This window comes from Mauremys reevesii, linkage group 15 (genome assembly GCF_016161935.1).
Source record: "Mauremys reevesii isolate NIE-2019 linkage group 15, ASM1616193v1, whole genome shotgun sequence".
Taxonomy (NCBI): domain Eukaryota; kingdom Metazoa; phylum Chordata; order Testudines; family Geoemydidae; genus Mauremys; species Mauremys reevesii.
The window spans coordinates 31,128,894-31,141,236 of record NC_052637.1 but is presented as its reverse complement, the minus strand read 5'-3'; the positions used below and the strand labels follow the sequence as shown (position 1 = coordinate 31,141,236).

The window sequence follows — 12,343 nt, the reverse complement described above, 5'->3', positions numbered from 1 at the left end:
AACTAGGGGCCACCAAATAAAAGGAAGTTCTTCTTCACACAGCGCACAGTCAACTTGTGGAACTCCTTGCCTGAGGAGGTTGTGAAGGCTAGGACTATAACAGGGTTTAAAAGAGAACTAGATAAATTCATGGAGGTTAAGTCCATCAATGGCTATTAGCCAGGATGGGTAAGGAATGGTGTCCCTAACCTCTGTCAGAGGGTGGAGATGGATGGCAGGAGAGATATCATTACCTCTTAGGTTCACTCCCTCCTCTGGGGCACCTGGTATTGGCCATTGTCAGTAGACAGGATACAGGGCTAGATGGATCTTTGGTCTGACTCAGTATGGACATTCTTATGTTCACACAGGGCAACACTGCAGTACCCATTCCCCCCCACATCATTAGGCCCCAGGGTAGCAAGTATGCTACTTATAGTTGACAGTATTTCCAGTCTCCTTGTTAATGCGGAAATGGCAATAAAGCAGCCACACAAAATTCTACATGCCTACATTTGCCTTTCTTGGAGTGCGGGGTTAGGGGAGCGGTGGATGGGCAAGTACAATACTCTCAGTTTTTTCATCATGAACGCTGGTAGGAGCAGGCAAGGAGAGTTTGTGAATGGGATGGTTTGTTTTCATTACAGTTTTGCAAGGCTGACAAAAGGTTTAAAAAAAAAAAGAAAGATGATAAACATGGAAACACTTCAAGCCAGGGGGTGCAGCAGCACCCCTAGTTCCAGCGCCTGTGCACCAAGCAACCAGAGGCTCTGAAAGCCAATCTGCCGCCCTTTTAGCCACATGGCTCAGGGTTTGTTCTCCACAGCTGTTGGGGGTGGGGGTGTCGCTATTCAACACATGCACCCCGGGAGATTTGATTCTGCTGAGTGGGCTTTTGCCAGCATCTCAGCTGGGTGAAGTTGCACAATCCTAGCCCAGCAAATTTACGCCTTGATTGTTACCACACTGACTCCCGGGTGGGGAATGCAGTAGGGGTGGAATTTAGCCCACGATGTTCTGGTTTATGGTGCTCCTGGGACTCACCCGCCTTTCCAGCAGCGCTCAGTTTAACCACAGCCATGCATGGGCTGTTTGGCTAGTTTCATCTTTCCAAGACACCCAGGCCATGGGGGAGAGCAGAAAAGGCTGGTCCCAACTCCCCCTGCTTTAGATCAGCCTCTACAGGGGAAGACACCCCTGGCTGGACACCAAGATTCATCCCAACACCGGCCCATGAAGGGCTGGCCAGACTGTGCAGAGAGGGGCTGAGCTGGGGAGGGGAACCCTCTCCCCAGCTGACCTGTACCCCTCCTCTGCTGCAGCTGGGCTGAGTGAGGACATTCAGCCTTCATGATCTAGCTGGGACAGGGAGCTGGACATTCTGGGGGTGGAGTCTCCGCCCTTGGGGAGCTTTGCCAGGCTCTAACAGGAGCAGGATTTGGCTCCATGGGTTACAAATCAGAGGATTGGGGGGAGGGGGAATGATACAGAGGATGTCCGAGAGCCTGACTCCACCGTGGCACTTACACCCCACACACTGTATATTTACATATATACACACATAGTCAGTTGAATCTCAGACATACAAGCATATGAGCCAGCTGTGTTTGCTAGATAAGAAACAAGTGAAGGAGCAGCCGTGTTCAGCATGGAAGGATCTTCCACATCAAACAACAAACCAGAGAATGCAGAGACAGTCAGGGGGACCATGGCAGGCAAGGGAGAGCTTTGCAAAGTCTCACTAACTACCAGTCTAGCCTCTCTCCCCACAACACCTAAGAGCTCCTCTTTCCACATCTTTTTAGTTTTCAACAGGGTGTGTTTTATAAGAGGGATCTGGAGTCATGAGCCTCTGGGGTTCCTAAGCTTTGCATAGCCTGCAAAGCACAGAAGTTGGGGGTGCAGAGAATCTGAAGTCAGGAAGATTGAGCTTTAGAGCTGCACCGTGTAAAGCAGGGCTGGGCAGTTGTGAAGGCGCCAAGCGTATGGAACCTAAACAGTGCAGAAAGCGGTGAAGAATGGACATCAGGATACAGCCGGCACTTTAAGCAGAGGGAACTAAGGTGGATAAACTGCTGCCAGCACTGAGAGACCATGTAACTTTCTTACCAGGAAGGTAGTTTGTTAACTTCGTACAACTTTCGGGATAGATGGCACTTTTACAGCAAGTGATTGACTATTCGGCTGGCTGGCAGTGCTGAAAAGATAAAATGGGGGGGGAGGTTCAAAACAATCTGAAAGTCATGAAGAAATTTCAGTGAATCAAAAAAGTTGATTTCAGATCAAACAAAACATGTTTAACCCAGAACATTTTGTTCCCAAGCATTTTCAAAGGACTCCATTCACAAGACGGCCATCCTCAGTTCTTAGGGAGCTTACGTGAGATATGGAAGTCCAGGGGTCACTTCCCCTCTGCCAGAGTGCAGCGGCAAGGCTGTCCAATAAGCAGCAAGACCCACTTTGGACAAACAAAGACAAAAAAGCCCCGATTTGTTTTGTGTAAATAAATCCCAACAACAAGCAAAACCTTCCGTGGGGGGACTATGGGGTTAAAGCAAATTATTTCTACCACAGTATTGGTCCCATAACATCAGATCCATTAACGGTAATTTCACGAGCTAATCCCAAGAGCCAGCTGAGTGCTTTGCACCATTATCACTAAATTCTTCATTAAAAAAAAAGACTTCAATTATATAAGCTTCCTCCCTACACTGATTAATATCAAAGCACCAGCTATACCTCAGCTGATAGGCACTGGCAACTAGCGGTAGCATCAGCTGTACCGTTTGCCTCCTTAGGAAAAGGGGAATGATGTGGGAAGCATTCTTAGCTATTCTCACTTTGACTTTGGCAACAAGTAAGTTAAATTGTAGTAGGATCAGGGGAAAACCAACCGGATTACCCATGAGGAATTTATATTCTCATACATGGATGAGGAAGATTAAGACAGGCACCCTACTCCTGCCAGTGTGAAAGGGGTCAAAGATCTGACAGTGATTTCCTAGAAGTTACAGCCCAATGCCTTTTATCCTCTGATGTATTCATATTCGATAGGCTGGCTGTGCGATGTATGCTGAGATCCTGCCTGGTATTGTTCTGATAAAATGAATTTAGATTTAACCAGACTTTCATTTTATTTCCACAGGTGCTGCCCCAGAACAGCTCTGTATGTACGATGACGTTATTCAGTATCTGAATATCTCCTCTGAAAAGCCACCCCCACTATGTACAATACCCAAGAAAAATTGGAAAGACCCATTGAAAGTGGAGATAGAATTTATACTGATGTCCATCCTCTCAGTGGTAAGGAAACAAACCTCTATTAGTTTTTATAGTTGGAAATATTGTGGAGATTGAAAAGTTGAGGCAGTTGATGATTCTAATGTGAGTGAGTGACTCTTCTCTCACTCATACCAGCACAAATCAGGAGTCACTCCACTATTACTGCCACTGATGTGAAAGGGTAGAACCCGCACCTTAGGTCTTCTCCAGACTTTATGGCTCTGGTTTGAAAGCAGAATCCAGAGCAATGTATGTTTGGAGGCACCAGTTGTAAAATAGTTTGTCACAACTGCATAAATGAGAGGGATGTTTAAAATTGCTTTAGTGCTCATCACATGTTGAACAGGTGTCACATTAAAATGAGCTCTAAAAGATCAAAGTCCAGGGCAAGATTCATTTCTCTAGCAGCCTCCTATCCACTTTTTAATTGGCCTGTTAAGCTGCATTGTGTTGCCAAAGCACTGCAAAGTTGTCCAAGAATATTCAGGAATTTGGCCCTTGATTTGCGTTTCATCTAAACTTCTCTCTTTTTCTGTTTCCTCCCAAAAAAAAAAAACCCTTTTAAAAGGGAAATACCTCTGCTTAGCCCGGGTATAGGGAACCCATGTTATTAGCCGGTGGTTACAGCAATGTGGAGTTGGGGGAGTGGGAGGGGAGAGTGAGGAGAGACTTGGTAATTCTTGTTTGGTTTTGCCCTCCTTATATATCAGGGAACAGATTCTGTAGACTCAATTTCCCTGAGCCATGTTGCAATATTTCTCCTGCTCTGGATCCTGTCCCAGCACAGATTTACATAGCCAGGTGTATTCTATCAGGCAACTATTTTTTCCAAACATTGAACTTTACCCTTCCAACCTACGCCTCAGTTTGTAAGACCAAGAAAAGTACGGTATTGGTCTGCCCTGATTTTCTCATATCTCAGACACCCATCACATCATCATTGTAAGAAAAACGCTGAACAGCCTCTAAGTTCTATACCTATCTTAGTAAATGAAATCATGATAATCACTTTCAAAATTTTGTTTCTCTAGACTGAAAAGCTTCAAACTGTCACTGTCTATTTCTTAGTGACCATGGTAAGAGCTTATTTATGTAAAATCAAAGCTATTGCCTGTGTGCTGTGAGTCCAAAAACTGTTTCCATTCTGTGATTTTTCTTTCCTCTAGAAGTGGGAAAATGTCTTTGCAACCTGGAATCCTCAGGATTTCTGTAACATTTCCGAATTCCTTCTGCCAGTGGATACATTTTGGTCCCCATATCTCATAATTTTTGAACAGTAAGACTCTCCTTGGCTAACTTCAACTTGCTTCTGTAAGAGGGATAATTACAAGGGACATGATTGATGCCACTGAAATCAATGGGACTAACTCATCTGAGTGAGGATTACTCACATAAGCAAAGGTTTTGCAGGACTAATTGTGGGGGAGGTGCCGGAATAGCTAAGAACCAATTAACTGATCTCATGACAATTAGAAAACATTCATTAAATAAAATGGGGTTTTTTAGCCCGAGTGAGGGGGCACTAGTAGAGCATGTGCAGGCTATGGGAAATCTGACAGACAGGGAAGCCAATCAAAAGGAGACAGACTCCAACAGCATATCTTAGTGGCTCCTGTCACTGTTTATTCTGGAGGTCCAGGAGGTGCCCGCTGTACTATCATATTTGGTATTGTCCCTAAAAGATTAAATATTATTTGTTAAGAAGCAGCGGTGTGCTCAGCACTGCACAAGACACAAATAAAGACATAGGGCCTGATTCTCCCCTTATTTACATGGTGGAAATCAGGAGTAATCCAGCTGAAGTCAATAGTTAGCGGGTGGAAGCAGTGCGAGATCAGAATTAGGCCAACAGTCCCTGGTCCAATGGGGCAAGTTCATATGTCCTTGAATGTCTTTCCTGTCTCATCTAGCATGCGAATGGGGTGCATTACAAGTCTTGGTGTAGATGGGGGTTATCAGCCCTTCTCTGCGCCCCAGACTCTCTCTGCTTGTGTTCTCTCCTCCCGTCTCTCCTATCTCCTCCCACAGCCTTTTTGTCCTCCCCTGTTTGTTTTAAATCTCTCATCCCTGGGTACTCGCTGTCACTCACCCTCTCTCTTCTGCATCCTGTTGTATGTAGTAAGGTTCACTGACCATTCAAAGTCAGACTAACAGTGAGTTTGCAAATAAAATATTGTCTTCGATCTGCAACAAGCGTTTTGTCATTTTACTTTTTATTGTTGTTGTTCAGAGTGGATGAAGAGAAATCGCTCAACAGGCCCTTTCTGTCCATCACTCACAACGGCATCGTTAGCACAACCCAACAGCACCATGTCACCGTAGCGTGCAACTTGGAGATGCACAAGTTTCCATTTGACACCCAGACGTGCAGAATAAGCCTCTTCTCAATTAATCATCAAGGTATGTCCATTCTTATTCACTTTTACTACAACTAGACTGGATTTGCTGGTGCTGGCCACTGTCCTCAACAAGACAATGAACTAGTTGGTTCAAAGGTTTGATCTGCCATTGAATTTTTATGTTCATTACTCAGTGTCCATTGTGTTAAAAATAATTATAACGCAAGAGGGAAACTGGGCTATGGCATGATCTCCCCCTATGGAGTCTCCTATATGTATAGCCCTGAAAGAATCCAGGATCTGCCTCTGCAAAGCCTTTACTCCCAGGAATGGTCAGCTTACTCAAATGACTAGTCCCACTGACTGTAATAAGGATTACTTGAGTTTGCAAGGTCTAATCCTTAAAATGTGCATGATGGTCTAGATTCAAAATAGAACGCCAAGGGCTGAAGTTGAGAGAAGGGGCGGCTCCAGGCCCCAGCACGCCAAGTGCATGCTTGGGGCGGCATGCCACGGGAGGCACTCCGCCGGTCGCCGGGAGGGCGGCAGGTGGCTCTGGTGGACCTCCCGCAGACGTCCCTGTGGGAGGTCCACCGGAGCCGCGGGACCGGCGACCGGCAGAGCGCCCCCCGCGGCGTGCCACCGTGCTTGGGGCGGCGAAATGCCTAGAGCCGCCCCTGGTTGAGAGGACTACTCATGACTGAGAAAGGACTGCAGGTTGGGACCCAGACCTAGAGATTTGAGTTCCAGGGTAGAGATCTAGGGTCTGGACTGCTGCATGCTCTTATTTTATCCCCATGGTAGGCGCAGTAATGGAGAGGCAAGACTTACTTTCAAGCATGATCTTTTATTGTTTGCATAGAACGAGTGTCCATTTAGCTACAACTGTTCTAATAATTTAGTTTCTCTTGAAAAGTAATTGGCTTCGTTAAACCAAAGGTAGCAAATGTTTCATGACATTCCTACAGTTTAAAGGCAGAAGGGACCATTAGATCATCTAGTCTGACCTTCTGTGTCTCACAGGCCATTAAATATCACCCAGTTAATTGATCCCAATTATTTGTGTTTGGCTAAAGCAGCACTTCCAGAAAGTCAGCCAGTCTCGATTTGAAGAGGAAACTTTTTGCTAGGAATGCCAGTATTAAACAGGCCCAGTTCACATCCAGGAGTGAAACATTTCAGGGAAGGGGGCTAGCCATCTCGGTATCGAGACCTAGATATTTTTCTCAAGAAAATGCTCCATTTGCACAATTGCCACCTTAAGGATCATCCTTCTGTAGCTAAAGGAATGTGCTTGCAGTAGTGAGTCTGTGCAGAAGAGGGCCAGATAGTAGCTACTTCCAAGTATTTATGGAAGCACAGGAAAGAGACAGCCACTGCCAACTGCTCCTCTAAGTGCTTCATCTAAAGCTCACTGGAGCCAGTGGAAAGACTCCCACTGATTCATTAGGATTTGGATCAAGGCCATAAGGTGGGAGACAGAATCCAACGAAGTTTCCAAGACCAATGGAGTTATGAAACTCCTGCTGTCAGCAGATATCTGATCCCATTTAAGCAGTGACCTGTGGGCCGGATTCTGATCTCATACTGGTATAACTCCATTGATTTCAATGACGTTATTCCCACTTTACCCTGGAGTAAAACTCAAGCTCCAAGTACACAACAAGTTCTGTGTTGGGCAAGAGATGTAATTTTCCCACCAAGGGTGGGTGGGGGATCTTAACCTCCTCTTCCCTCCTTCTGAATACACACCTGGACTGTGGTAGCAGATTTGAACTCCCTGCACTTAGAAAGGAAACGCCTTTAAACCACTCCGTCTTTCTTTCCTCAAACAGACATTATACTCTGGTCCAATCAGACAACAGATGAGGTGACTAAAACAAGCCAACTTATTCACCTGACCAGTGGAGAATGGAAGTTCACAAACATAAACATTACTAAATATGAAGAGTATCCTGCATTCAAGTATGAGGTATTGCATCAGTGTATTTCACACACTATATATTGTATTCATTGATTTATTATAAGCACGTCCTTCAGAACATCAGGGCTCAGCTACAAACTAAAAACACAACCCAAGCAAAATCTAGTCATCTTTAAAGGACTAACTCCCACAATTACAAATGCACATTCCCCACCAGGCAAAGTGCTTTATAAAATCATAGGTATTTTAACAAAAGATCCAGGGAGATATATATTATTCACTTATGGCAGTGGTTCTCAAACTTTTTTACTGGTGACCTCTTTCACATACGTGCCTCTGACTGCGACCCTCCTTATAAATATAGAAAAAACTGTTTTTAATTTAACACCATTATAAATGCTGGAGGCAAAGCAAGGTTCGGGGTGGAGGTTGACAGCTCGCAACCCCCCCCTCTGAGGGGTCCTGACCCAAGTTTGAGAACCCCTGACTTATGCCCAAGAGTTAATATTCCTACCTCAGCAAGTTTGTGGGAGTCTAAAAATCTCAAAACAGAATGATCTGATAAAAATCAAAATGATATACCTGTAAACAGAGCTCTCAGAATGTGGCACCTCTGCACCCTCTGCCTGACCCCTACAGTGTAGATCTGTAGAGCTAAATCAAGAAAGGGCACGATCTGCTGCTCATGCCAAGTGCTCTGTTCTGCAAGGAAATTCATGGGGGAAACAGGCAACTCCCATGTCTAAATGGGAGACCTACAGCAGTCTCACAAATCCAGCAGCACATGTGCCCAAGACAACTCATGGTACCTTTTCCACTGCCACATTCCTAGCATCTCTCACCTAACAATGCAGGAGACAAGGCCAAATATAGGGTGGAACTAAAGCAGTCTACTGTGAAAGCCAGATCATGCTTCAGCAAAATGAGCTTTGACAGTACAGCTCTCATAGGAGCATAGGGGGTCAGACACTAATGCTGGCAAGTCGCTGGATTCCTTCATAGCTGGTAACAAAATACATTCTTCATGATATAGCACTACACGGTTATGGGTCCAGATCCTCAGTAGGTACAAATTGCTATAGCTCCATTGACATCACTGGAGCTGCACTGCTTTATTCCAGCAGAGGATGTGGCCTAAGGCAGTTATATCTTCCTTTGAGACACCTGGTATAGGCCACTCTGAGACCGCTTACTGCACTAGATGGACCTTTTTGTCCGCTCCAGTTTCAATGTGTGTGTTTAGGGGAGTAGAAGAAAAAAAAATATCAGACAGGTGAAGGCATATGTATATTCTACAAGCACATGTGCATGAATATTCATGGAGAATACCAGTAGGAAAATAGCAAGAGTGCACAGAAGAACATAGTGCTCGACTCAAAATGAGGGCAAAGGGGGTTAGGTAAAGTGGCGGGAAGTAGGTGGTAGAAAGATGGGCAGGTAAGGTGGAGTTAGCAGGACAGGTGGAAGAAGGGTCAGACTATGAGAGGAGGGGAAGTTGGGGTTAGAAGGTAGGAAGAAAGTAGGAAATGAAGGTAAGGAAGCAAGGAAAGTAAGCTGGGGACAGGATGAGGGTGAGTTTTTAAGGCTGCACTACAGTGTAGGAAGCCACTGGGCCCTGTTCCCTCCTTTGAGTTGATGGCTTGGACGCCAACCACAGTTGGAGGAAGAGTCTGTCTCGTCCCATCGGGACCAGCACTAACCCAGGCCATTCTGTTATTTCATGTTTGCCCTGTTCCCTCCAGATCTCCATGAAGAGACGACCCATTTTATACGTTTTGAACCTTATCTTCCCATCATGTGCTCTCTACTTATTGGATATGACTATTTTGTTCAGCAGCAGCTCTTATGAGAACAAGATCAGCTTCCAGCTGACACTCCTCATTGGAGAGTCTGTGTTAGCTCTGATTCTTAAGGACATTATTCCCACTTCTTCCGATGACCCACCCGTAATAGGTACTTGTCTTTATTCAGTAAAAGTCACTTTATATTAGACATGCACTGGATGTAAGGAAGAGAGCAGAGTACAAACGTGTCGCCTATTCAAAGATAGTAAGAAGAGGAACACTAGTCACTTCAGTAGAGCTGTAATGCTAGAAGTCCCTATTCAGAGCAGTTTCTGGACTTGGGGCACTATATTCTTCTATTATATATATATTATATATATATATATATTTATATATTTCTTCTATTAAGCAGAAGCTCACACTAGATAGAATTATGGATCTAGGGGAAGTAAGGCAGAGAGTTTATCAATCACATGCTCTTTGTCTTCTTTTGCAGTGATGTTTTTCGTAGGTATCCTTGTCCTAATGATTATGGGTATATTGGAGACCTGCCTATTAGTGCAGCTGAAGAAGAAACCCCTACACCCTATACTCAAGGCTACAAAACTGCTGAGATGCCGCAAGCAAACTAGAACAACATCCGGAAACCTCCTATGCAAGCAAGGTTGGTGTTTGGTTACCTACATTTGAATACTCTGCATCTAGTAACAATGTTCTGTCAGTAGGGAGCCCCTTATCTCTGGAAATCAATCATGCTAGCAGGCTTGCATGAATCCATTGTGAATCCATTGTGTTTCAGGCCACATTTAATCATAAAGTCACACACAGTTAAGACACCTACCTCTCAACATCATCATGGTGCATATATTATAAGAATCAAATATATACAGGCAACATATGTATACAAAAGAGCTGCACCTTTGTTATTTATGTAGGCTCAGCTATAAACCCAGCCCCACACAGAGTCCACCAATTCTGGCCAACCCCATGAACTCATTGAGCCAGAACAGTGCCTGAGATTTTCTGACGTATGAAGTTATAATAAAATCAAGCAAATAAAGTCAAGTTTAGCATCATGCAGGCCTCTGCTCTTGTCCACAATTTCCCCTAGTGTATATTTACATTTGGCTGCTGTTCTGCCCATTGTAGGAGATTCACTGACTGAGATGGCCAGGGGACAAGAGGAGAGCAGGGATTCAAGCGCACTTGGAAAGGGAAATACAGAACTCCCCATGCTTACGGAAAGAATCAATGCAGAAGGGCAGCAAATTGGTACCCAGGCAGAGCTACAGGAGTGCGAGTCAACTCTGCTTGTTCTGGAGAAGGTGCTTTTCTGCAGTCATTTGCTTTTATCACTACTGTTTAGCATCATCATTATTGTACAATGGAGCAGTTAAATGTGGGCCAATTGCCTTTTCTAATACTTGCTTGCCTGAACCTCCTCCCTAACAAGGTTTTCCTGCTTCTTATGCTTGAATTAAGCTGTGCACTGCATGTCTGAACAATAATGCAAACTCTGCAGGGTAAGAGCCTTGTTCTTGCATGTGCTTTGTAAAGCAATGTGTACACCTAGGGCATCCCATCAGCAAATAAGTTACCTGAATAAAATACATTCATGGAGCTAGTGTTCCAGCTGACAGAGAATTACTGGAGTAGGTATAAGTCATCTGAGCTGTAGCTCTCAAAAGTGCTGAACGACACGTGGAGATCTGGGGGGAACAAAGCAAACATGAAATAGCACAATGGACTAGATTAGTGCTGGTTGACGGGATGAGACAGGCTCCTCCAACTGTGATTGGAGTCCAAGCTACCACTATCAACTCAAAGGAGGAAACAGGCCAGGGTGGGCTCCCTACCCTCAACTACAGCCCAGGATTCAAGTTTAAAGGAGAATAATCAGCTGCAGAGGAGAAGGTATATTTACCATAGCAAAAACCCCAACCAGTTAGTGCTGGTCACAGGACATGCTGTCTTACATAAACATACCATATATCTGATTTTTGCAGACCACTGGAAGTGTTTGCCTTATTAGTACTGCACATTACTAATGGGAGACCTGGACCACCCAGAAATAACACACACAAAGATCATCACGGCTTTGCCTGAAGGTGAAACCTACCTAATAGAATCTTACAATCCTCTCAGAAGGTGCCTGTGGTGAGGCTGCTCTCCTATTCATTTTACCTTCAGCCCCCAATGCTACACACAAGCTTTAGATCAAGAGCAGCATATCTGCCTATTCTTTGATAGGTTCATGTAATCAGTCCATAATATTCATCTGGCCATGTAATGGCAAAGCCCTCCCACATCCCTGCCTCTACAACCAGGATGGCCCTCTCCTAACCCCTACTGAGGCAGTATGGGATAATTGCACAGCTACATAATAGGTGCGAGGCACAAATACAGCTGGCACACTGAGGCTGGGAGGTGGGCGGGGAATCTTGGTTCTGAACTTCTCAAGCTTGAAGTGGATGGAGAAACAAGAAAATGTTAAAAGTCAGTTGTAAGCAAGAATTCAACTTAAACTAGATTTACAATTAGAAATGAAAACAAGGTTACATTGCAAGCTGCCTTAAGCATGAAATTCACAGGGTAGAAACCATCAAACCTACCTGTTTCTCATACCGGACAATAAGGGATTTAGAGGCCTGCACATATTCAGCAGCACTCTTAGCCTGCAAGAGAACAAAGGATTTGGTGAGCACATTAATCCTAGATTGTTGCCGGCAGTGAAGCTGTGACTCACATCCTATTTCACTTTAGCCATGGAAAAGGAGTCACCATTCTCATCTTACCTCTTCCTTAAAGAGACACTTACCTTTAAATAGCATCTGCTTTAAATAAAACAGGTACAAGCTCTTGATGTCTTTAGCCAGAGAATTTGTCAGCCTCAATGACCTGAGTAGAACCCCTGGCGTTTATGTTACACCCACCCTCCTCTTTCACACAGAGGAGGAGTCCATAGAATAGAAGTCCCACTATGCAATGCTCCATCTTGACCCCTGCAGGCTCCAAGAACGCCAACTCCACATTAA

The 12,343-nt window shown here is 44.7% G+C and overlaps 1 protein-coding gene across 1 annotated transcript; it reads left to right on the top strand.

Moving 5' to 3' along the window:
• The first annotated feature begins 2,787 nt into the window (after window positions 1–2,787).
• LOC120383437 (5-hydroxytryptamine receptor 3A-like) lies at window positions 2,788–10,705 on the top strand. Its single transcript, XM_039501588.1, has 9 exons — window positions 2,788–2,836; window positions 3,125–3,282; window positions 4,293–4,337; window positions 4,428–4,537; window positions 5,492–5,661; window positions 7,436–7,572; window positions 9,267–9,477; window positions 9,805–9,972; window positions 10,458–10,705. The coding sequence occupies exons 1-9, from the start codon at window positions 2,788–2,790 to the stop codon at window positions 10,703–10,705; spliced, it is 1,296 nt and encodes a 431-aa protein (XP_039357522.1).
• Window positions 10,706–12,343: the final 1,638 nt, after the last annotated feature.